Source organism: Rhinolophus hipposideros (assembly GCF_964194185.1).
Source record: "Rhinolophus hipposideros genome assembly, chromosome: 7".
Classification (NCBI taxonomy): domain Eukaryota; kingdom Metazoa; phylum Chordata; class Mammalia; order Chiroptera; family Rhinolophidae; genus Rhinolophus; species Rhinolophus hipposideros.
In genome coordinates, this window is record NC_138053.1 from 73461039 (window position 1) to 73487040 (window position 26002).

The window sequence follows — 26002 nt, forward strand, 5'->3', positions numbered from 1 at the left end:
TCCACATTGCCTTCCATAGTGGCTGCACCAATCTGCATTCCCACCAACAGTGTATGAGGCAAACTATTTTCTTAAGACAAGTTAGTATCAGAATTACTAGGAAGTAAAAATACATCACTACCACCATCACGCCTACGTCCTTCCGTTAATTTACTGATTCAGAATATCTAGGATTGGGCATGTGATTCTGGTTTCTTTTTTTTTTAAGTCCCTAGCTCATTTTGGTATCCAGGATCACAAATATGTGTGTGTGTGTGTGTGTGTGTGTATGTATAATATATATGCATAATATATATTATATATGTTTATAATATATATACACACACCTACATATTTACATTTATATATGTATATATATGTAGGGGTGTGTGTGTGTGTGTGTGTGTGTGTGTGTGTATAAAATCAGCCTTGACATTAAGAATTGCTATAAAGATTTGGTTTATAAATGTTTCAAACATGCTAGAGAACACTTGCAGAACACTTATCTGTAGGTAAACTACTGTTTTTGATCCTCTAATAGTTTGCCATAAAGTGGAAACATTTAAGATTATTCCCAGTATCAGATGGAAACATGTAGAACTTCTGACATCCAATAATTTTTTACTTACAAAATCATCACCTTCTTATGGTTCAACCCTGTACCATGACTATTGTCTTTGATTAAATCTGAACAGAATAAGGAAATCTCACTCTAAATAGAAATTACCACTACAACCTCTCTTAGTCTTCAAATATTGAAAACAAGAAACCACAAACTTGAAAATCAATCCAAGCCCATCAATGGAGCTTAATGCTTTACTTATTAATTTTGTCAATCACAGATCTGACTAACATGTTTGTTGGGCGTATAGTTTGTATCAAAGTCAAAATATCAGTTTTTTCAATAAGAGTCAGTGCTTTTCTGATTTACTTTACAAAATCTAACCCACAAAAACATGGCTAAATTAAAGGAAGATCTCACAGAATGTTGAAATAAATCATACATGGTTAATAACCTACTGTCACATAATTTTTTAGTGTAAAATAGCCAATTCCAGCCATCATGCACTGACCTGTGGAGCACCATAGAGGTACTTGTGCTAAGATGAGTTACCAAAAATTTCACTATGTTTTCCACTGTTTAGTTTTTAAAGCAACCTGGAAGTTTTTAACCACCCATATCTGAACAGGCATTTCAGATACTCAGAGAGTGCTTGCACATCTTATTAAACACACAGTGCTTCTCCAACTTTCACAAGCCATGGTTCTGTGACAAAATTCAAGTATTAAACTTAAAAAGTAGAATTAATGGACACTTAAAATGTAAGTTCCACAAAGGCATGAACTCTGTCTGCTTTGTGCACTTCTGTGTCCACAGCACCCGAGATAGTAAGCAATAAATATGTTGAAGGCAAGAAGGTAGGAAGGAGGGAGGGAAAAGAAGGGAGGAAATGAGAAAGGAAAGAGAGAGGGAGGGGTGAATGATGACTCTTTCAATCTTTGTGATTATTGTTTTTCTTTTGTGTTAGCAGTCATTTTGCTCCACAATTACAGCATACAGGACAATAACTGTTTAATAATTTACAGCTACAATAAAGTTCTTTTGCTAAAATATGCTCCTCTCTCTGTTTCTATTACTCAAACATTACCATTTGCTAAAATTGAGAGATCAGATAAGGTACATTAAATTTTTTTAAAAGAACAGTTACATGGATACACTTATAAAACTCCATGACTATGTAGAAGGACAATTTAATAGAATGAGATTTGGGGCATAATACCAACCATCTAATCCTAAAGTAACCTGACATAACAAAAAACAATTATTTAAAAAAAAAACACATTTGAACAAATATTTTTGCTTAGGGGTGGAGGAGAGAGGATATAAATAATTTTGGTGTCTACGGCCATACCACCCAGAACGCGCCCGATCTCGGCTGGTCTCGGAAATAATTTTGGTTAATTTTACTCCCTAAGTAATTTTGAATCATAGCATTTTATTTGGTGCTATGTTGAAAAAGGTGTGAAATGTTACCTGGTACATAGCGCTCATCTGTGTACCAGGTGACATTTCACAGATAACTGCAGCCTAGAGAATTTAAATGCTTTTTCCCAGTTAGTAACAAAGGTATGATGAATCTTAGTTGAATAACTTGCAATTGAAAATTTGCACAATCTTTTTTCAATTATTTGCATTAGCAAGACTTTCTAAACAAAAACTCAGTAGGGTTGCAGCCATGATTGACAATCAAAAGAAAAAGATTTATTTTTCTGCTGCTTTATCTCTTTCTGGTAAAGAGCACATGCCTTAGTCACACAGTTTACATTATTGAGATAATCCTATCAGTTTAACACTTTGAACATCTCAGGAAAATGTACTGGAAAATAAAATGAAAACTGTAATTTTGTATGTGAGAATATTCAATAGAGAGTTAAAATTGTAATACTAGATTTAAGTGCTTGATAACCTCAAGCTTTCACTACCTTTAATCATCTTTTCTTTTTTTTCCTCCTCTTCTATTTAGGATTCTAGTTTTATTAGGATTCATAAAGTGATAAAAGTCTTAAACTTCACAATGAAAAGTAAAGATCTGCAGCTTTCTGATGTCTTTTTGAAATCACTTAACCATCTGCCTCTAGAATACAACTATGCTCTGTATAGTCGAATATTTGATGATTTCGGGACTCACTATTTCACCTCTGGCTCCCTGGGAGGCGTGTATGACCTTCTCTACCAGTTTAGCAGTGAGGAACTAAAGAACTCAGGTATGCTTTCTTCAGCCCTTATTTTTTTCTAAACTGATCTGATAGCATGTAATTCATTTTCCTCTTCCTCTCTTGTTTTAATTATTTTCGTTCAATGATTTTTAGCTAAAAGCCACGGGTGTAAGATGAAGGAGCAAACAAGGACTTGACAAGGGACTAAGTTAATGAGGGCCAGATACGCACCGACTGATAAAGCTTGAAATCAAATGAGAAGCACTTTTATTTGAGGAAAGGTTATAACTTTATATCTCGGTACTTAATCAGTGATGTTTTCCTGCCTACATATAAAATAACAATGTAAACCTTAGTTTATGAATAAGTTTTGGTTTCTTAAAAACTATCAGAAATTGCCAATATTAATTGTTGTTACAGCTTAAATACCTTTGGAATAATTCGTCTTCAGACTCCTGTGTAAAATGACACAGGGTCCTTGTGATGATTCTATCTTGTGTCTGTTGAGGACATGGTTAGAAACAGAATGGTAACCAGAACTCAACTGACCAGTTCCCCAAATAAATCATAATTCTTGATCATGTAACTTTTACACAAAAGAAACCAAGAGTTTACTTTTAAAAAAAAACGCATTGGGCCAACCCTGGGGTCAATAGAGTGTCGATCCCTCTGTTCTTACATCTCAGATGGCAAATACTAAGTTTTAATGTGACAGCTCTGAGTCCTTCCAAACCTTAAATGACCAGAGAACCCTCATGATCTGCTTCCTAAGAGAGGAGATGGGATACATGTCTTGGAGAAGGGCTTGCAGTAAGCTGGTCTTCAAAAAATTTCACCTGACAGAGTTACTGAAATTGAAAAGATTTATGCTGTGATGAACTTTCCACACTGCCTACCCTTTATGTTCATTTCAGTTATCCTTTCCACGGGAGAAATGTTTGCATGATAAATTTGATGTCTTCTGCCACTGAAAATAGCATCAACATTAATGCTGAGCAAAAATGATTGGGGGAAATCTCTGGCCCTTGAGTTGGTTTTATCTCACCCTTGGGATAAAATTATTCTGGTCACTGCTGCTGTAACCCAGAGAGTAATTTCTCCACTTGATGAGCTATAGTCATCATGCATTCAGAGCAAATCTTCTGAAGGCTTAAGGATCAGGTCAGTTAAAGAATGATGTGAATCTTTAATCAACCATCAAGTGTTTTAATAGTTGAAGGCCCATAACCAAAATGATGAGTGATGAGCTATACTTCCCTACTGGAACATTCTCAGCTTTCATCTCTTTCTCTATAAATGGAGAAAAAAACTGACAGACAATGAGATATACATAATAAAGGAAAGAAAGGGAGTTTGAGATGTGATAGGAAATTAAAAATATATAACCATACACACCTATGTACACACACACACACACATATAAACATAATATATATGTAGTATTAATAGTGTGTGTATATGTATATTCAATATAGTCAATAAAACATATATTCTTATATGCAATATTCTTACATGTAATATACATTTTTATGTTCAATGAGTGTGTGTATATATACATGTGTTTATACACACACACACACACACACACACACACATATATATTTCTCTGAGTCACAATAATAATATTGGTGCACAATTTTAATTGTGGTTAAGATGAAGCACAATCAGACAGAAATAAATCTCAATGAAACAGAATTCTCCACAAGGTATGTTTACCTATTTTGGCCCACTTTCTAGATGATTATATATTCTGGCCTCCTCTCTTGTCTCTCTTTCCATTTCTTTCCCATAACATGGAAATAGAGTATAAGCTTAGGTTTTTGTTTGCTTTATTCAATATGAATCATGTGCCTTGTCATAAATTTTGAAAAAATGACTTGAATATTTCATAGTATTTTGTCTCTCTCAAGGAGAATAAACAAAATTAAATTGCTTTTTATTTGCATCCCTTGATTCATTCCTCTATTGTTCAGTATCTCACGGTCAATTTAAAACCTTGAATATAAGTTGACATTGCTTCAGTGTGCAAAGTGAAAAGAATTTCAGGAATACAGTGAAAACATTAAACAATTAAAATATCATAATATGTCAGGTGGTAATTTTAAACTCCTTTGGTTAAAGGAGTTTAAATTTTCTGCTTGAATTGAGGAAAAAAATTCATTGCCCCACTATTTATTGGCATGACATTTTTGACTAATGCTATTGACCTTTGTTTAGTCAGAGTAACTGAGGACATTTCCAAAATACTCAACCTTGTGCCACATCAAAGGGACACTCAGCTTGGAGGGGCCCAGTCCTGTAGCATCAAGCAAGTCTTTGTCAATGTGGACAGAGGTCAGGCAGCAAACTATATACTGAAGGGAAGAGAAGGCTTGTGCAGAAATTCACTGATATAGCCTTGATATATTAATCACTGCATGAGGAACACCGTGGCTCATAAGAGGGATTCTTCATTCAAATCTTCAAGGATTCTCCTCTAACCCTCAGGAAATGAAATTAACTAAGCTTATGGTTAATTAATTATGTTGTAATTAGTGAATTGGACACATAAAATTTAATTTCACTTACAAAGTATAAAAGCCTAATGAAAGACTAAGAAAAGATGGGAGTTAAGTTCTATAGATGCATTAAATTATCAACATGGCCTCAACATTTGACTGACCCACTTACAGGAACAATACTACCAGAAGAAAAATGAGTCATATTTATTCAGCCTGATCAAAATAGCCATTTTTCTAAGTTAAAGATACAAGGTAAACATGAGAAATTCAAACCAAGAATTTTTACTCCCAACTTATAATGCATCTCTTCAAATGTGTCAAACTATTGAGAAAACTGCAGACCCCACCCCATCTACTCAGTCTCATTTCTCCGGGATCTCTATCTTTAGATTTCAATTTCAGCATCACACCAAACTGTGCCTCAAGTTCTAAACACATTCTTTCCTGCCTATCGTAACCTGCAACCCTAAATATCAGTATTTGATAAATTACTTTGCTATAAGTTGCTTAAGAGCTAATATTAACGTGTTAATCTCTTATGTGCTTATGTTTTGCAAGGCAAAAACCTGGATTCTAATTTTTATGTTTCAGGTAGCAGGTCAGATGGTTTGGGAAGCAGTTAAAAAAAAGGGGGGGGGGGACATTGCTTGTCCTCAAATTACCCCTAGATAAGCAGGCAGTACTAACTCAGCCTACAACGAGCCAGACCTGATTTCCTGCGCTGTGTCCCTCTCAGTCCCTGACATCTACATGGATTTTGAAGTCATTCAGAATAATGTCAAGATTGTGGTGGGAAAGAATAATTCAGATGACAAAATCTTCAACAAATGATGCTTGGAAGTTTGGTAAAAGAAAAGAACAATGAGGACTAAACATATTAGAACTGGGTGGCCTGAGCCTCAGAGCACCAGGGTTTTTCCAAAAGCTATAAAACTGTGGAGAAGCATCCTATGGAAGCAGCACTGGGAGACTAGGAAGATATCAACAACCCCAGCTCCCACATGTGAAGGGGCTGGGAATGAGGCAGTACCAATCTCTCTTTAGAGACAACAGGAAACTTATCAAGAACAGGCTTGAATTAAGATAAGGAGAGTGAGAGAGCAGTCAATGAAGACACTGAAGAGAGAAATTCGTAGGTCAGAAGTCAGAATTTCTGAGAGCAGAACAAATGGGTTTTGGAAGTAGAGGTGGAGTGAGCAGCTGAGCCAGGGAGAGGAACCACAAACAAGTATGTTCACAGAAGGAGAAGTGACCAACAAAACTTAAGGGAAGAAAAATCACATCGAATCGGCTGTGGCCCAGAAAGGTCTAACAGTGGGGCACCGAAAGCAGAACATCTGCTGATTTGCCGTCTCTTGATTTGCAGGGCTGTACAGTGGCAGTGGCCAGTAGGATGGCAAACTGAGGTTCCTTGTGTGTAAACAACAGGGAGAGGCCAATGTGATCCCCTAGGATGGGCCACAATGACCCCATGTGTGCTTCTTAGGGCCAGTGTTAAAGGGAGAGATGGCGGGGACTCATAAATACCTCTTCTGTTCAGGACTGTGTCAGGGTCTTTGAAGGACTGAGTCTGTAGGGAAGACCTGTCATTCATTCGCACTTATGGGAATTAGAGAAGATGGCGACTGGTACCAAGTATTGGTAGTTCTCACAGGGTCTAGAGCCTCATGATCCTCTTCTCTGAATTCTCAAGGGTGCATTCTCAGGGGTTTTGTTTGTATTCTATTTCCTAGGTTTAACACAGGAAGAAATTAAAAATTGTGTCAAGATTGTAACAAAGAAACGCTTTCTTTTCTTTAAAAAAACATCAGTGGAAGAACGGTGCACCACTAACAAGATGTCAGAGAAATATGAAGGTAACAGTACTCTCTTAGCAGCTTACACAGTGCTTCCTGAAGCTGACAGTAATTTAAGTACCATACTGCACATGACTGTGCTGTTTTTAACTTTTCATTTATTTCATTTATCTACCTCAGAGCCCTGTATGTGGTGGGGGAGAGAGTACAAATAAAATATCATCAGCACTACTTAAAAAGGAAAAATGTTTGAGGTTTTCTTTATCTTATACTTAGGTTGTTTAATTTAATTAACATTCATTGATCCTTCCCATGGGCTGACCAATGTCTGGCATTCTGAGGTACAGATGGGTGTAAACCAGGCCTTCCTATCAAAGAGCTTACAAAGTACTGACATGTATAAACAACCATTCAAAATACAGACTGATCAGGGTCTAAGAGAGTTATGTAAATAAGGATGAGGTAACCAAATCAGATACCTGAATGTTATCTTTGATTTCTCCCTCTTTCTAGCCTCCACATTCAATAAGTAATCATTCTATTGCTTTAATATTTCTCCCACTTATCCCCATCTCTTCATTTCCATGAGCATGCCCTCTATTCATTATTTCCAACCTGGGTTACCACAGAAGCCTTCTAACTGGCCCCTGGCCTGTAGGCTTGCCTTCTTCCAATCTATTCTACCATTTTCTGTGAGAGGAATCTTCTCTAAGGCAAATCTTATCATGCAACTCTCCTGCCTTAAACCTGTAATGGTTTCACAAAGCCTTAAAGAGAAGTTCCTGCTTCTCTTCCTCTACCTGCCTAAACTGTAGGTAATCTCCTGAGTAAGTCACGCCCTTTCCTGTGTCTTGCCGTTATAAATAACTCCTTCCTCTGAGTAAAATTCTCTTGTTCCCTTACTTCAGCGACGGATTCCTACTCATTCTGCTCAGAACAAAGGGAAGCAAAAATCACAGAAACTTCCACACTATGAAGCTTATATTCTCATGGGGAGACAGATGAGGAATAAATAGAAATATAATATTTACTATAATAATAAATAGATCATTTAAAATATATCAGAGTATATGGATAGCTTATGTGCAGATTCCCGTGTTAAGCATAAGCAAAATGAGAACTGGTTTGACAACTATGCATTCATACTATATTATAGAAAAAAAGGAAAAGAGGGGAAAATATTATAGAACAGTGTGCAAAACAAATAACCTAGTAATATCATCCAAAGAACGGTTACAGATTCTATACCAATTTTTCATGTTATAGAATAATTTAATAAGAATGTGAGTTCAATAAATCAAGAGCTCAGAGACAAAAAGATTAAATATAAGGATTAAATGAAAAGGGAGATTTAAAAGCTAAGGTACAGACAAACAAACATTGAAAAATATCACCATTATAGTTATAAATAAGTTAGACACTGCAAGGACAAAATATAATTGCCATATTTCAGGGACAGTAATTCCCACATACTAAATTATATTTGTCATTCCATTTCTATTAGATTATCTTTAATAATTGTTAACATCTGAATTTTTTCTCTGCATTCCTTATGAATTATTTTAAATCTTTTCTGTATGTAATTAACTGTATTGATTTTATTTTCAGACAATTATTTTGTCACTGTCCATTGGTATATGATATATTGGCAAATACTAGTTTCCTATTTTTATATAAAAAATAAATACTAAAACTTCTAAAATGTTCTTCTTATATCCCTCTGTATTATTTTATGTGCCTTACCTTGGAAAGGATCATACGACTCTTCGTAGGGAGAGTATTTCACCCATTGTTCTAATCATTCTAGACTACCTTACTAGAGGCATGGCTAATCCTTCCTGGCATTGAAGAATAGACATCAAATTAATGGCATTAACTATTAGCCATATCACCAGCTTCTTTTTCATTTGATTTTATTTCTTACTACAATTTCCTATTACTCAGATTCTATTCATATTAATATTAGTTAGACACCATTACTTCAGAGGGATTGTTTTGAAAATTTGTATAAAACTCTGTGCTATGTAGATTAAAGAAACATTGTGCCAACTCTTAACGTGAGGTTTATTTTTTTTTCCCCCTCTTTGGTTAGCTGTGTTTTTAGTCCTGTCTTTAAGTTGAAAAGCATTCTGTCAGCTTTTTTTCTGTAATTGCAAGTTTCCAGCATGGCAGTCAACTAATTGGATATCAGAAGCCATGAGGTTTATATCATCCCGGGGATCCAAGACATATACTAATATATATCAGAAGTGGGAGTTTGGCATCAGAGAGCAGAGAGCAGATTAGTCAGCACTTGGGGTGCATTTGCATCCCAGCCCCCGAGCCCCACTCTAGTAACTGTGTTCCAGGCCAGATTACTTCTAGCTTTAATATCGATGTTTGTAACAATACCTACTTCTCAGGACTGTTGTGAGAATTACACAAGACAATGCATGCAAAGTGCCTGGCATATACAAGCTGCTTAATAAATGGTAACTATTCACACTGTTATTTTTTGTTAAAAGTTGAATTTGCAGTAAATTTAATGAGTACTTTTCTTTTTGCTTTAAAGATTTTTATTAAAATATAGCTAACATACAATATTACATTGTATGTTATTTTATGTTAGCTTTTAGGTGTGCACCTAATATTTATACACCCAAAGAAGTCATCACCATGATAAGTTCAGCCACCATCTGACACCGTACAAATGAGTAATTTTCTTGAAACACCTTGCAGGTTCAATTATGCAAGGAGCAGAGAAATCCATCTCCTTTGTGCAAGGTGGGAGGAGTGAGTACGCAGCTGCTTTGGCATGGGAGAAAGGGACCTCTGGTCCAGAAGAGAAGGTCTTTTCTGACTGGGTAGAATCACTGAAGGATAATCCTGCTGTGATTGACTTTGAGGTAAGATTAAAAAGTATTACAGGTAAGAGAGCTAAAGTAGTTGTCTAGCAGCCCAAAGGAACTGTCACACAATTCTTTTCCCATTTTCCTCTCAGAAGATAAAGGAAATGTCTTTCTCCATTGCACATGAACAATGGACCTTTGTTAAATTACATATCTGTTGCTTTTGCTATTCAAACAAGCATTCTCTAGGTTAGTATTTAGAATTCCTAGCACATGTTAAAATCTCAGGAAAGAGAATTTGGTGACGAGAGCTGCTCAGACTTGCCCTGACTAGTGTTCTTCCTCTGTCCGTGTATACAATAAATTTGATTTCTGTATATTTTTTTGCAACTTTTTATTTGAATGAAGATTATAAATCTTCATTTATAGCTCCGTGGAATAAATGGGATTTTAGATCTATTTGGCTCTGTGTTTCTATCACCTTTGATTAAGTTTACTAGTCTTGTATTTGTTGTAGTTACATAAAAAGGTGATTTTTATTACTGATGGAATACTTTGCCCACATGTCAGTCATATGCCATTTAGAGCCAGTTTTGCCTAAAACAGAACCGCATTTTAAAAAGCCCTCTAACAAGCTATTCTGCTCACTTTATTTAAATGAAGACAAAGGAGTTCAATCATTATAAAAGTAATTGACACGCAGCATGAACATACATTGAGCTCTCCAGGTTATGGTAGGAAAATGAGATCCAGCCGCTCATCTGGGCATTTATAAGTCATACACTGCATTAGATAGTCATTCCTCTGGGGTTTTAAAAGACTAATTATTTGCTACTGTAATTCTTCCTACCAGTGAGTTCATTTCTCCATTTTCTCCCACTCTACATTTTGTCCTCTGGTTTCACCAAAAGCCTGTATTAACCCTGGAAAAACATAGAACACAGAAAACCTCTCTTCATCCTCTCTGTGTTTTGTTTTGTTTTGTTTTGTCTTTTTGTTTTTTTGCTTTACTCAAACTTAATGAGGCTTCAGGACAGCATTCCTGAGCTGCCCAACTCTTGGTCACCTATCTCAGTATGTCAACACCTGCATTTGCTGCTTAATAAATAACACAATGGAAGTCTACATCAGCGACACCTTGCATGGAGCTTCCTTCATAGTAGAATGGCAGGGAAAGTAAGCTCCAGATACAGCACAGCTGGCATACTTTAGAGACAACAGAAGCCTTGCAGAGAGGGGCTCTACCCATGTCGATGAGAAAGAAACTCCCTTGTCCTCCCTGTTTCTCCATTGGTTCAACAGGCCCATATGCTATATTCTACAATAATCCCTTTGAAGTGTGGGATGTTCCAGGCTTTGCCTCACATTCCAAGAGAATTAGGCAGTGATGGCAACATATGCCAAAGGGATGTGACTCACTGGGCCTCCTCTCTGCTCTCAGCTTGCTCCCATTACGGACTTGGTAAGGAACATCCCCTGTGCGGTGACAAGACGGAACAACCTCAGGAAAGCTTTTCGAGAATACGCAGCCAAGTTTGACCCTTGCCAGTGCGCCCCGTGCCCTAACAACGGCCGCCCCACACTCTCAGGGACCCAATGTCTGTGTGTGTGCCAGAGCGGCACCTACGGTGAGAACTGTGAGAGACGCTCACCGGATTACAAATCTAGTAAGTATCAGGAACTTAAGGTGAGGCAGGCACCTTTTCCCTTTCCAAAAGGTTGGTCAATTAAAACTAAAACAAAACACTTCTATTAACATATTCCACCTGATGCAAACTCACAAGGAAAATAAGCCTGTAAAACAGACTCTAAAGTCAAACCCCAAACAGTCCTGGTGTGAATTTCAGCTGAGACCTACTGGCTATGTGACCTTAGGAAAAATCTATGTGACCTTAGAAAAGACCTTAGGAAAGTCTAGCCTCTCTTTGCCTCAATCTGCTCATCAATAAAATGGAAATAATGTCAGTATGTACCCAAAGATTTTTTTTTAATTATATATCTAAAGGATACACAGCACAATGCCTGTAACATAAAAGAACAGAAAATACTATAAAATAAAAGATATGATCCTGTTGTTATAAGCCTTTTTATATATTATAACTTAGAAAGAAGATGGCTTTTGTAATCGGGATAAGTTGAGCCACAACCAAAGTTTCCATACAGGACTAGGTAATGTTCATGGCTACCTCTAATCCTCCTTTAGAAAGGGGATGTGTTACGGGGGTGAGAATATATTCCATCACCTTTAAACATGTAATTTGATGTGTACTCTATTCAGAAGTTCATACTTATACATCCATATATGCACACGCATATGTGTGTGATGTGTCACCGATCGTTGGAAACAATTCACAATTGTCATCATTTTATTCAGGCTGCAGGGACAGGAAAGGGAAATAAGGCAATGTGTCAGGGCCTAATTCTTTTCATCCTCGCAGTAATCCTGTGATATTCCACAAAGGATTACAAAGCTAAGGAGTGAGGAAACCAAGCTGGACTGTCTTCAAAGCCCAAATTCTCTCAGATGCACCATGATCAGTGGATGGGTTTTCCTGTGTTCCAGAGGCAGTAGATGGGAACTGGGGCTGCTGGTCATCCTGGAGCACGTGTGATGTGACTTATAAGAGATCAAGAACCCGAGAATGCAACAACCCTGCCCAGCAACTAGGAGGGAAACCCTGTGAGGGGGAGAAGCGGCAGGAGGAGCACTGCACATTTTCAATAATGAAGAACAAGTAAGAATGCGTAATGGGAAAGAATGAGTCATGTTACCCCACTAACAGAGCTAAGATATTTGTTATCCTACTGCTAAGTCAAGAAATAATTAGAATTTCACCTATTCCAACACAACACATTTGTGAGGTATTGGATCTGCTGCTACCCTTTTCTTGCTAATGTTTTCTCTGTTTTATATTAATATATATAATATATGAGTACCCATATGTAATGTATAAATACATGCATATATATGTACTGTACGCATGTAAGTATATGTGTGCATATATATATACACATACATATATACATATTTATGATATATACACATATTTCTTTTTCCCTTTTAGTGGACAACCATGTATCAGTGACGACGAAGAAATACGAGAAATAGACCTTCCTGACGTAGAACCAGATTCAGGGTGTCCTCAGCCAGTTCCTCCAGAAAATGGATTTATCCGAGTAAGCATCCTGACTTTCGATTTAGTTTTGGAGTTCAAAAAAATAGAACTTAAAAAGTATGCGTTTTTGTTTTATTTAGAGTTATTGTTTTCCTAATTTAATAATCTTCTGTTGACTTAACAAGTAAAGAAGTAATATTGAGCAGTGGCTTTGCCACTCTTCCCTCTTGAATTCCCTGGAGATTTCTTTATACCAAAGGACAGAAGCTTCCTTGTGTTTCTTGGCACTACTAATTCATATACTAATGGTACATTTATGAGAATGGAATTTGAGCATCATATAAATTTAGATGACTTGTAACAACATGCAACTAAGGTCTGACTATTTAATTTTCAGTCTGAGCAAACAAATCCCCGATCTGAGCATGTTATCAGAGAGACAAACTAGTCTTGGCTATAATCATAGGAGGTGTTGCATTTGTAATATCTTATTAGATTAGAAACCTAGAGCACTCTTAACCAGTCAATACAATTTCAGTGTAATTAATATAAAATTCATCATTTTCTTTTCATTCAGTCTCAATATGCTTCTATGATTAAAAAAACAAATGAATACTTTCTGTCAGATAGGTCTGTGGCTTTAGATATAAATTTTCAGGACACATAACATTTATAGTTGATCACAGAAGGCATGCTCTCTAATCAAGTTTACATTTTTCTTTTTCTTTTTTTTTTTTTTACCTTTTTTAAACTCACTAAAGCCTTTAAATTCATCTTTTTTTCCAACTGTATCGTATTTATGGCAAAAGCTAAAGAACACGAGATTCTCCAGGGCCAACAAATAAATATCCATGGAGCATAGTTTGGGCTAATGTTCTTTCTTATTCATTTGTCTTCCACCCATGTACAAGGTACTATGCCAAGGTCTTAAGGAGAGAAAATATTTTGGAGGGAGGTAACGTCAATTGTCTTTACTCTAGAAGAGAGATTCTCAAATTCTCCAATGCACTGGAGGGCTTGCTGGGCTTCACTCCCAGAGTTGCTGATTCAGCAGGTCTTGGGTGCAGCAGTAAAACTTCTTTATCTAACATGTTCCCAGGTAATACTGGTGCTGCTAGTTCAGCACTTTGGGAACAAAATTTTTAAAACAGAGGTCAGTAAACTATGACCCATAAGCCAAATCTGGCCTGCCATTTGTTTGCTTTTACCTTTTTTTTTTAATGAAGTTTTATTGGAACACAACCACACTCATGTGTTTACATAATGCCTATGGTTCTCCATGCAACAATGCAGAGGTGAATAGGTGTCACAGACACTGTACAGCCTGCCATTGACTACTGAGGTCCTTTATAGGACAGGTTGGCAAGTCCCTGTCCTAGGACATTCTCCTCAGATTTCAATACCTAAATAATTTTTAATCTATGCCAGCCGCTTACAAAAACTGTTAAAATTATCGGCATTCTAATTTTAAAAAACACACAAAGGCTTTTAACAAGTGATTCATAATTTTATGATTCCTTATTTAAAATTAGGTTATATGTTTCCATTTTCATAAATAAATTTACTTCTTATTTTATTTTGCTCTTTATTAAAGGCCTCATCTCCTGTGACACAGTTTTTACTCAAAAATAATTGGTTTCAGTTTTCCTAATGGGCACCTTCTGAAATGTCTAGTAGCAAAATGTGCTCTTTGGCATCAAATAGAGGCAGATATGCCTAATTCCAGGCTAGAACAATGATGTCATTGTACCCAAAGATATTTGTTCAATGACCAAGGCACACGTCCTACCCCCGTACAAGTGACAATGACTTTACTTAAGGTTTCCTTGTGTAGTCAGTCTAGAAGATGTGTCAATCTAAGTTCAAAGGTTGCAACTCACACTTATAGGTTACAGCTGCATAAGAGAAATGGAAGCAGAAGTTTAAGGCGATGATTTATTGAAGGAGGAATGCGAACAAAGTTCAGCCTTTGAATAAAATATCCAGATATTAATATTATTCATCATCACATTTCTCTCCAAAACAAAGTCACACCCATAAAGCCAATAGTAGAATATTCTTTTTGTATTCAGGAAATTAAGAATCTTCTAGGAGACAGGTTGAATTATGTGGGCAGGTAATAACAAAAGTTGACTATTAAGCTTTCACCTTCCTCAAAATTCCCAACTTCAGTTCTCAGAGAATAACTTCCTAGTCAATTCTTTGTATTCTTCTCCCACGCAGCAAGGAAGAAAAGTGTTACATTACCATCTCTCTAAGAAGGATAGTGTTTTGCATTCCTTCAGCAAAGAGTTATTAAGCCCTGTGTAAAGATTTATGAGACAGAGATCTGTTCATGGAGGTGCCACTCAAGTGTCAGCGGTGGGGTTAATAAAAGTGATAAACAGTGTAAAAGTAGAGTTTTGTACAAGTTTCCCCCAGAACTGAAAAGATGGTGCACATCTTGAAGCTTGGGAAATAAAGGGGGTTATCACAAAGGAATTTCTACTTGAATTGGGTCTTGAGAGAAGGGAAGAAAGTGTTGAGAACAGAGATGGAACAGCCGGGTAAAAACACAGACATGAAAGACTATAAATATTATGTTCAAAGAATGGCAGATGTTTTATTTTGTTGGAGCATAGGTTTTATGGGAGGAAGTGGCAAAAGGTGATGATGGTAAAGTGGGTTAAAGCTAATAATTCCAAACCAAGTAAGATCCATTTTATCTTGAAAATTTTAGAGAACAACCCACCTCACCCCCCACTCCCCCTACACACATACACACACACACATACACGATAGTAGTTGTATTTTAATTACCCATAATTGGGAAAATATATAATGACCAATGGCTTACTTGGAATTCAGTAACACTTCTAAATGATTTGTAGTCAATTAGTCATCATACCAACTGCATATGTTTGCATATGTAGGATATAGTATTTATTCAATTTATAGCCGCTACAGGATAAACATATAGGTGTTTTGTTTGTTTGTTTGTTTTTGATTTCTTGAAATAGTAAGCCATCCAATATACAGTGGGGAGCAAGTTTGTAAGTAAAAGAAAATATCTTAATCAATTTAAAACAGCAATATGGAAGATGGATTAGAAGAGAGACCAGTTAGAAAGTTGTCCTGGTAAGAGATAGTAAATGCTATGAACAAAGGCAGTGATGATGGCAAAGGAAAGGAGAGAACTTTGAGAGATATTTAAAAGTATACATCAAGAGGACTCTGTGACCGAGTAGATAGAAGAGAGAAGGAATAGAAAGAACCCAGGATGACCCTGAGGTGTTTAGAAAATATTACCCATAGCACTAATAACTTTCTGTTTTCTGTTTTAATTCCAGAATAAAAAGAAAGTGTACTCAGTTGGGGAAGATGCTGAAATTTCATGCTATACTGGATTCAAAATTGTTGGATACCAGTACTTCAGATGCTTGCCAGACAGGACATGGAGGCAATTAGATGTGGAATGCCAACGTGAGAACTGGGCAGCCATTTTGTGTGACTATGATAAAGAATGAATGTGCCCCAAATAAATAAAGCAAAGTCACACCCTTAGATCAGTACATTTAACTGTTTTTTCAGTAGCTCTGGTGAAAAACTTTAGTAAAGCAGAAAATAGGATTCATCTGCTAAAATTAGATTTCAAAGTATCTTTATATTTTCGTTTTGCTCCTGTGTTTTTGTCACATACACACTGGACTGTGACACATGTGCTTAAAAAGAAATCCAGGAAGTCTGCCCACTGCATCCTAACCACAGACATCTGTCTTGTGTGATGTACAAACTGAATCAAATTAATGAGTCCCAGGAAGATGATACACCTTTTATGTATCAGGAATGAGGTTTTATGTGAAATGCAGTTTTCTCCTTAGAGCACATTCACATCCTTTGCGGAGGAGGAGAGGATGCGTTTGTAGGCAACAGTACAGTCAAAATGAGAATCAATCAAGGCTCAAACCGGGACTCCAAAGAGTTATTATGGGACCCCCTAAGACACAGAATTGAGACCTGTGTCAATTAGAATGTCCTACCTCTGCATTACCCACAAGGTGGTGACTTGCTTTTGGGAAAACAAGAAGAGGAAAGATTATTTTCTGAACGGAAAATGTCTGAATAATGTAATGAAAGTTGGAAGTGTCTGGAGCTAGTTCTTCAGCAAGGGAACCTCAGATAATAGATCTAAAAGGAGGCTCTCGGGGAAGCCTGGGATCCTCACACCCCAGGTTTTCTGCTCAAAAGGTGACATTAAAGAAGAATGAATGAAATAAATCATATTAAAATCAGCCCTGGGGTTGTATAAAATCTGCCTGCATCTAATGAGTATTCTGCTCCACTAAACACATATGACACATTTGTCTGCCTGCAGGAACACAGTGCCTCAAGCCAGTTGTGCAGGAAGTCCTGAAACTTTCACCATTCAAGATGTCATATGAAATTGGTGAATCTGTTGAACTAACGTGTCCCAAAGACTTTGTCGTTGCCGGGCCATCAAGGTACACATGCACTGGGGATTCCTGGACACCGCCTATTTCAAACTCACTCACCTGTGAAAATGGTGAGTAGAAGCTCAGAATTCTGGGGTCTGCTATGGGGGTGCTCCCCGATATTGATAGAATAGCGTCTACCGTGGTGCTATTTATTGATTGTGTTTTGGGAGGAGAAAACAGGTTGTATTTGATGTATAGATGATGAGATCAGGCAGCAAATGAGAAGTTACTGGTCAACAAGTTACTGGTTCAAATTTTAGAGAGTGAGGTCAATTTTCTTTTCCAATATCCTACTTCAGTATTTTTGAGGGAGCTCAAGTTCTCTCATCTAATAAAATCAGAATTGATGGTTAACTGAAATTTTGATTAGAGGGCCATATAAAAGTAGTGCACAGTACTTTCTAATTAATCAAGCATTTAATTTTAATTTAAAACATAAAAATAGACATTTATTCACCAATTTTCCGATGTAGGACCAAGCTCTTACTTCTCAATGAGTCTCTTACTTCTCAATGAGTCTCCTAATTGAGTTCCAAGACTTCTTTCTCAAATAAAACAAATACGTAATTCACCCCATACCATGTTATCTCATACCAGTTTCTCTGAAATGGTTTTTAACTCCAGGTGGGGTTAAAAAAACAGCTCTACTCAGGTCCTGTCCCCTGATTCTTATGTCACTGAGCAAGAAAGGGCCTAGTGTTTTGTGTTTGTTTAAAAGCTCTCCTAGCTAAAACAAATGTATGTAGAGAAAAATTGTTTTGAAGACAGATGAAAACTTAGTTACTTTTGAAGCAAACTGACTGGAGAATGCTTTACATTTTTTATATATATTCTTCCTTACTCTTTTGTAGTACTTTCATTCACAACTGATTCAAAACAAAATTTTTGCAAATCTCTTTCAATTGTTCAAAATTTTCAACTTAGGTTTTATAAAAATAACTCCCTTTAGCCTCCTTTATTTTGTCAGTTGACAGATTTAACCAACTTACACAGTTACAATAACAACTGGCATAAATAAATTTAGAACAAGTAAAACTGACTCTTGGTAAACCTGTAGCTCGACTAGTAGGAGCGTAAGTGCGAAGCTGTAGAAGAGAGGGACTAAACCTTAAAGTGCAGTGTCAGACAGGCAGCTGGCATAGAGGGACTGCAGAACATTAGTCTGGCGAGTCAGTTACTTGGAGGACAGTTAAGTGACCTTCTACCGATTTGTGTCTTTTAAATTTCTCAACATGCTTGTTTAACTAGTGTCTCATTTTTAATCAGAGAATCAATCCTTGAGTCTGTAGCTGAGATCAGCTAGGATTAGGTCCACTTTGTTTATGAAAAAAAAGAAGGCAAAAAGAAGCTAAATTCAACCCATGGTCAGATGGTTTGGGTCACACAGGAACTGTGCAATAGCTCTGCTAATTCCCCAAGCTCTTTGCCATCTTGCCTTCTTTATCCTCTTCTGGGCTTTTATACTGTGTAAAGGGGGAAAGTCAACCCGTTCAATAACCTTAAAACTATTGAAAATGAGATCTCATGGAAATTTGTAGGAACATCAGGTCAATATTGTGGCTTTGTTTCACTTGGCCCCTGATCACATACCCGTAAGTCAGAGGGATTGATACGTTTGGGATTCACAGGCTTCAGAAAGTTAAGATGCTTGGGGCATCTTAGGCAGCACCCTCTTCTCTATGCAAATAACAGCACACGTGTACACACACACACACACACACACACACACACACACGACTCTGGAAAAGAAATTGAAATTCTAATCCAAACTGAGAGATAATGAAATGTTCTACATCAAGATAATGGAAAGCAATATCTTATCTCATACATTTTCCAACAACAGTGACAAAAAGATCAATGAAGGAAGTCACAGAAAGAGAAAGAAAATCATCAATAAAACTAACTGAACACTCTTTCAATATGTGGGGAGCTGTGAGATAAAGAGACTTTTAGGCCATTTGTTGGTCAGGGAAAGACTTTTTAATTCTTTCATCATGAAAAAATGAGATGCTCCATGCCTCCACGGGTACTTTTTGCCTTTCTTCGAGAAGTCAATACCTGCAGAGAGTCCCCTTGCCCTCAGCCCTTCAAATTTCCCAATGCTCCCATTTCCATTTTTCTCACAAACTGTACTGGGGGGGCGGGCAGCAAAGGGCCAGTTTCTGCTTCAGCCTGACCCCTAGTGAGGAACAAAGACTCCTTGTATGTCATCATTGACAATTTCAAATCTGTAGACAGAGTAATGCTCCCCATTACTTGAAAGTTGATTCTCTTTGGAAACAATGTATGGCTTGGGTCCTTCCCTGACCTAAGTGTGGATTTATTTACAAAGGGGAAAGAGGTATAGCTATACAAGAAACCAAAGAAAAACAATCCCATGTTTGTGGAAATGTTAGTATCTGATGCCTTACTAGCATCTATTGGTCTCTGTGTTCATGAAAGTTCTGGGCCAAATTTTACCAGATGGAATGAGGGTCCTGATAGAAGACAACAGTAGAAAAGGAAAATAGCAGTAAAGAAAACCTACTGATTTTTTTTAATCTTTATTTTTGCCTCTAACATAAATCTCCTTCCTTTATCAAAGCTTCTGCCTGATAGGCTAAGAGGAGAAACCATGAGCTGGTTCTCCTGTTCTGCCATCTAATGTGTCAGAATATATAGATAGCTGCCTACTGCCCTCCTTTGACAACTACTTGCTCTCAGAGGCCATTGTAGTTCTGTGGATGCCTGATTAGTCAGATTCAGTCCAGGCAAGTTTGTTTCATTCCACAGGCCCAGAGGTCAGCTTCAGGTCCAATTCAACCAGTCTAAATGTTCTCTGGATAATGTAAGCAAAACAACCAAGATGTCCCTTTCTATATAACATACCCAAGTGTTATTCTCTCTAATTTCCCTTCCTCACATATACACTACTCAATTGTTCATCTTAGCTCAAGCATCATTTCCTTATGAATCTGTCCTTACATTTCTCAGTTGAGGTCTTTATGTTATGTGATCTTCTAGAACCATGTTCCCTTATTTCAAAATATTTATCTTAGCCTTTAAGTCTAAACCCATTACTACAATTATTTGATTAAAGTCTGTTTTGCCACTATCATTTAGATTCATGGAGAAAAGGATCACTGCTGTTTTCATTCTTTCTTTTTTTTTTCCGCCATAATATCCTAGTGCCTAGAAAATCATACAGAGATAAACACCTAGATGTAGGTGTTGCATTTCTTCATTTATTCTTCTTATAAGAAAATCAGACTTTCAAGCCATTGCTCCCCAACAGCCATTTGCAGGATTGTAGTCACTGATATCCATATTGCTAAAGGTAATGCACAATATTTTGGTCCTCATCTAACTTGACCTCTCAGTAATATTCAACAGTGTTAACCTTCTTCTGCATGTATGTTCTTTCTGTGGTTTACAAGATACAACAATGTCTTGCTTCGATTCTACCTCTCTGGCTGTTGCCCTCTTTTTGGCAGGATCCTCTTTGTACTTGGATGTCAAATGTTGGAGTTCCTCAAGGCTCAGATTTGTCTCCTCACCTTATGCTACACTCTCCTGCTGGGGAATCTCACCCATACTCGTAGCTTCAATGACCAACCTATACACTAATAACAAATTTAAATCTTTAGCACAGACTTCTCCGTTGAGCTTTAGACTTGAATATCCAAATTTCTATATACCTATTTTTTCAGATGTCTTAAAGATACCATAAATTCAATATACGCAGACAAGAACTTGAGTCATCACTCTTTTCTCCCTAAAACTAACATCTTCTAATAGTTCCTATTTCTCTTAATGCACCAATGTCTGTTTTCTTACATGAACCAGAAACATAAGCATTATATTTCACAGCTCTCTTACCCACAAAATGCTATAGCATCTATTTTATCCGCTAAATGTACCTCAAGTTTATCCACTTCTCTCCATTTCCACCTTGGGACTTTGGTCCAAATTACCATCTTCTTTCACCTGAACTACTATAATAACCTCATAGATTATCCACCCATAGCCCTCCTGACCACCATGCTCTCTATTCCCCACACAGAGCCAGAATTAATTTCTTTTTCAAAAACCAGACCTAATTTTGTCTCACCTCCCGCTGCTTAAAATCCATCAAAGACTCTCCACTGCTTATGAAGTTAAGGACAAAAGTCCTTCAAAAGTCCTAGAAGACCCTGCACAGCCTGACACACCCACCTCTCTGACTAGAACTTGTTCCAGCCCCTTATTTTTATGCACGTCAATCACTCTGGCCTTCTTTCAGTTCCAGGAAAGTCACATGCTGCCTCTCTTTTAAGCATTTTTATGTGTGATGTTTTCTGTGCTTTGAATACTTCCGCTTTTCTCATTTTATGATTCCTAATCTTCCCAGCTACATCTATTTTCTTGGTTATATGCTTTCTCTTTAACATCACTAATAAGGGCAGTAATTCTATTTGTGTTAGTGTGTTTGTTTGATTACGGGCTGTCTGTCTTCACAAGACTATAAGCTCTGTGAGCATAAGATCTGGGTCAAACTTTGCTCAATTCACTATCCTCAAAACCAAACGCACTAGTGAGAATACCATAGTGGCTCAGTAAATATTTGAAAAGCAAATGAACAGAAATTTCACCGATTCCATGTTCTTTAGTTATCTGAACTTAATAGCAATTTTAGGTTGGAAAATGACAGCTCATGAGAGCCAGAAAAGACCTTTCAGATGGAATATTTCATGACAACTTATTTGTTAAAACAAAAATGAATGCTCTACCTGCAAGAGGTAAATGAAAACCTTTTCACTATTGCCTTTCTTTTAAATTCAGGTTTACTGCATGGAATCTATACTGTGCACTGCTCTTTACTCTTTTTCTTTTTCTTTCAGATATTCTGAAAAGATTAAAGGGTGGTTGTCAATCAGGACAAAAACAAGTAGGATCTGAATGTATTTGCATGTCTCCAGAAGAAGACTGTAGGTAAGAGATCCTCTATGGACTGTGTTTGGAAATTGGAAAAACTAGTCTAGTGTAACCAGGCTGATGGAGGAGCTGAGCTTCTTGAAGCAAAAACACGATACATATTAATTTTTCACATAAATGATACCCTTCATGCTCAGTTAAATTCCTCCTTCTGCACTGGTTGCAAGTTTTCTAATTATCTCTCAGCCCAGTTCCTAAGTTTGCATGGCTTTTGTTTATTAAAACAGTCCCATTTTGATTATAAAGACTTACTTCTGTCCATTTTAAAACTTCAGACTCAGTTATCTCAAAGCCAAACTGTTCCCATAAGTATAGGGAAAGGTTGTGACTTCAAAAGCTTGGAGTAGAGAAAGTGACATGAGCATGGACCACACACACACACGCACACACACACCTTTGTCAGTTTATTCTTTCATGCAGGGGCAGAGAGCATGAATAAGAAAAATGATATATCTTCATGTGACTGCCATGACTATTTAGCTAGCTCCTCTTTGTTGCTATAACTTCTTTTCCTTTACATGAACAAACACAGGAGTGTCAAGGGTGCTTATTAACTTAAGGACTACTTTCAGCTCAATTTAATCCAAAATGACATTAGCTTAAGATAAATTTTTTTTCCCTATGTCACAAAATAAATATGGAGGTAGGCAATCTAGGGCTAGTATGGTGAGCCTCTTATTTCAGATAACAATGAGGTTCCTTTTTGCTCTTTGTTCTGCCATCCTTAAAGTTATTTCATGGTCTAAGATTGCTGGAACAGGAAGGAGGACCAAAAACAGACACATTCTCTCTTTTGAAGAAGAGTTCCTCAAAGATACATCGTTTGCTTCCATCTCCTTCAGCTTCTCTTACTCACTTGGCCACATGTCCCTACAAAGGAGGCTGTGAAATGCAGTTCTTTGGCTGGATATAAAGATATTTCTGAATAAAATTAGATTATGGAAGAGGAAAAAGAATGGATGTTGGCGTGAGGAGCCAACAGACTGTGCCGGGTTGTTATACTTTACTTTTTACACTATCTAGCTCTGAAGTTCCTCTGTGCGGCAGGTGATTCAATGTTTGTAAGGCTCATTCGGTCATTCATTTAAACACTACGGGTTGTTCTTCTGTGTAATTTCACTGATGTAATTCAGCCCAAAGGTGGCTCTATTTGCCCTTCTCAGTAGCTTCACAAGTGGGCCACCACACAGCTTCTTGCTGCTGGGGTCCCCTCACTTATCAGATGCCCTGCTGGGGAGTACTTACAACATACATATTGTCCAGTTAACCCAGAGGAAACGTCTTTCTTTATATTTGCAATACCAAACTATGAGAATACAGACTTCCCTCTGGAACTGTCTGAATTTCAGCCCTTCTTTTCCTCTCTAGCCTCTCTCTATAATCCTCAGTTCTCTTACACAGTATTAAAGGTTTTTATGGGAGTGACTGGCCCCACAGCCTAAGTTCTCCAAACTTAGTATCGGCCTTTTCTTCTCAGGTATGGGTGCTAGTTCTTGGAAACAATTTTACACACTGGTGCACTGACTGTTAACTGTAAGATTGACCTTAGAGAAGAGACTCAGATTTGGAGTAATCAAAGAGTTCTTGTCCTCTCAGCAAGACAAGGGTTGTGGCCACTGGTTACCTCTCGGTAGCAGGACATCATCTACGTAGAGAGATTAATGAAGTTACCCAAGAATTACTTAAAAGTGCCTGCACTTACTCATAATACAAACACACTTGCAAAGCTATATAAGGATATATGATTCTGGTGTTGCAATTAACGAGTATTACTGAGTTCAGAAGGGGTACATACTACCATGGGTTAGGTTGATCAGGGTTGGTTACAAAGTGTAGGCAGGAATTGAACTGGACACAGATAGGCAGAGAGGAGAGACAATGTAATACTGCTTGAGCAGGGCATGGGATGGCAGAAAACAAAGAATAATCTTGCCAGTTTAGAAAATGATCAATTAACAATTGTCAGGTAATAAAAAGGGATTAAGAAGGATGGAAAAATAATTCTAGAAAGGCAAGTTGCTTGGAGTCAAAATATGGAGATCTTCATTACCAGAATTTAAAAATTCAGATTTTAACTCACGGCAGTTGGGAGTAATATCACGACTAAGATGAAATTTTAGAAAGATGAATCCCAGAGCAGGCAAGATAAAACAAGGGTCTAAAAGATGAAAAATATGGGGAGGGGGAATCAGGAGGAAAATAACTGGGTAGTAAGTTAAAATATTAAATTGGCTAGATGCCATCACTCTCTCTCTTTTCTTTTTTTTTTGGTCTTTATATATGAATGCTTGCTTTTCTCTCTTGGGCAGCTATTATTCAGAAGATCTCTGTGTGTTTGATTCAGACTCCAGCCATTATTTTACTTCGCCTGCTTGTAAATTTTGGGCCAAGAAATGTTTAAATAATCAGCAACTCCATTTTCTACATATTGGTTCCTGCCAAGATGGTCCACAGTTAGAATGGGGTCTTGAAAGAACAAGACTTTCATCCAATAGCACAAAGAAAGAATCTTGTGGCTATGATACCTGCTATGACTGGGAAAAATGTTCAGGTAAGCTCTAGTGGTGACACATACTAGAAATGCTCTCACTTAACCTTCCTCTCACCTAGTATATCTATTTGCATTTAAACACTCTCTCTTAAAATTAACCTGTCCTTAATCAATAATAATTCCATTTTATTGTAAACATGTTTTATAAAAGTGATTTAAACAAAAAAGAAAAATCTAACCACCCACAATTAGAGATAACTACTTTAACAATTTTGGTGTAAATTTTTCTAATCTTTTTTCTATGCATATATAATCAGTACCACCCTTATACCCCGGTAAGAAGAATACTCATCTCAATCTCATACTTCAGGCATCCTTCCCCATTCCCAGCTTTGGAGGGCATGCATCAAAATGGTCTAAGTTTTCCTTTTGCATTTGGGACGAGTTGGGGCTGGCGTAGGTAGGGTGCCCTGAGCCTAGACTGGGTTCCTCGTAGATACCAATTGCTGAAATCATCTTCCTTAAATTTTTTTACAACCTCTTGCTGTGTCTGGGACTAGCCAAGGGTGGTAGTGTTATTCAGGCCAGATGCTCTGAACCCAGACATGTCCCTTCGTGGATTCAGGTAGGCACTGTTTCTTCCTGTGGAACATTCTCTGACCCTCTACTGCTGCTTCCCTCCATTATGCATGGGATCAACCAGATGTTCCAAGGAGCTCTGGGCTTCTATCTATAGAGTCATCCTTGGCTCAGAACTAGATTCTCTTTCCCAGAGAGCAGCTTGGTGAGCCATAGCCCAGAAGGGTCGTCTCTCTCAAGATTGTTTCACATTGGAGTACTAGTATGGTACTGACATTCTAATTTGGAGTGACTTTAATGGTTTATATAGAGAGACATTCCATAAGAAAAATTTCCCCAGATCGCACACACCTCAGGGCAGCCCTGATTATATTACAAATTTTTTTTAATAAAATAGGATCACAGTCTACATGCTATTTTACATATCTCTGCTTTTCACTTATATCATAAAACTATTTCCACATCATCATATGTTATTCTGCCACATAATTTTCAGTGTCAGCAAAAGCCTACATGGAAATTTTGTAATTTATTTAACCAATCTTCTGTTAGGCGTTTAGATTTTT

At 37.2% G+C, this 26002-nt stretch overlaps 1 protein-coding gene across 1 annotated transcript in view; it reads left to right on the forward strand.

Moving 5' to 3' along the window:
• The window catches only part of C6 (complement C6), a gene marked incomplete at its 5' end in the record, with an annotated part of 30930 nt that overhangs the window by 490 nt on the left and 4438 nt on the right, over nucleotides 1-26002 (forward strand). Inside the window, 10 exons of the mRNA XM_081053585.1 lie at nucleotides 2505-2745; nucleotides 6932-7054; nucleotides 9713-9879; nucleotides 11264-11489; nucleotides 12386-12557; nucleotides 12888-12999; nucleotides 16268-16400; nucleotides 17293-17481; nucleotides 22273-22363; nucleotides 24676-24917. Of these exons, the coding sequence (XP_080909711.1) occupies nucleotides 2505-2745; nucleotides 6932-7054; nucleotides 9713-9879; nucleotides 11264-11489; nucleotides 12386-12557; nucleotides 12888-12999; nucleotides 16268-16400; nucleotides 17293-17481; nucleotides 22273-22363; nucleotides 24676-24917 (1696 nt within the window). The remainder of the gene's footprint in view (nucleotides 1-2504; nucleotides 2746-6931; nucleotides 7055-9712; nucleotides 9880-11263; nucleotides 11490-12385; nucleotides 12558-12887; nucleotides 13000-16267; nucleotides 16401-17292; nucleotides 17482-22272; nucleotides 22364-24675; nucleotides 24918-26002) is intronic.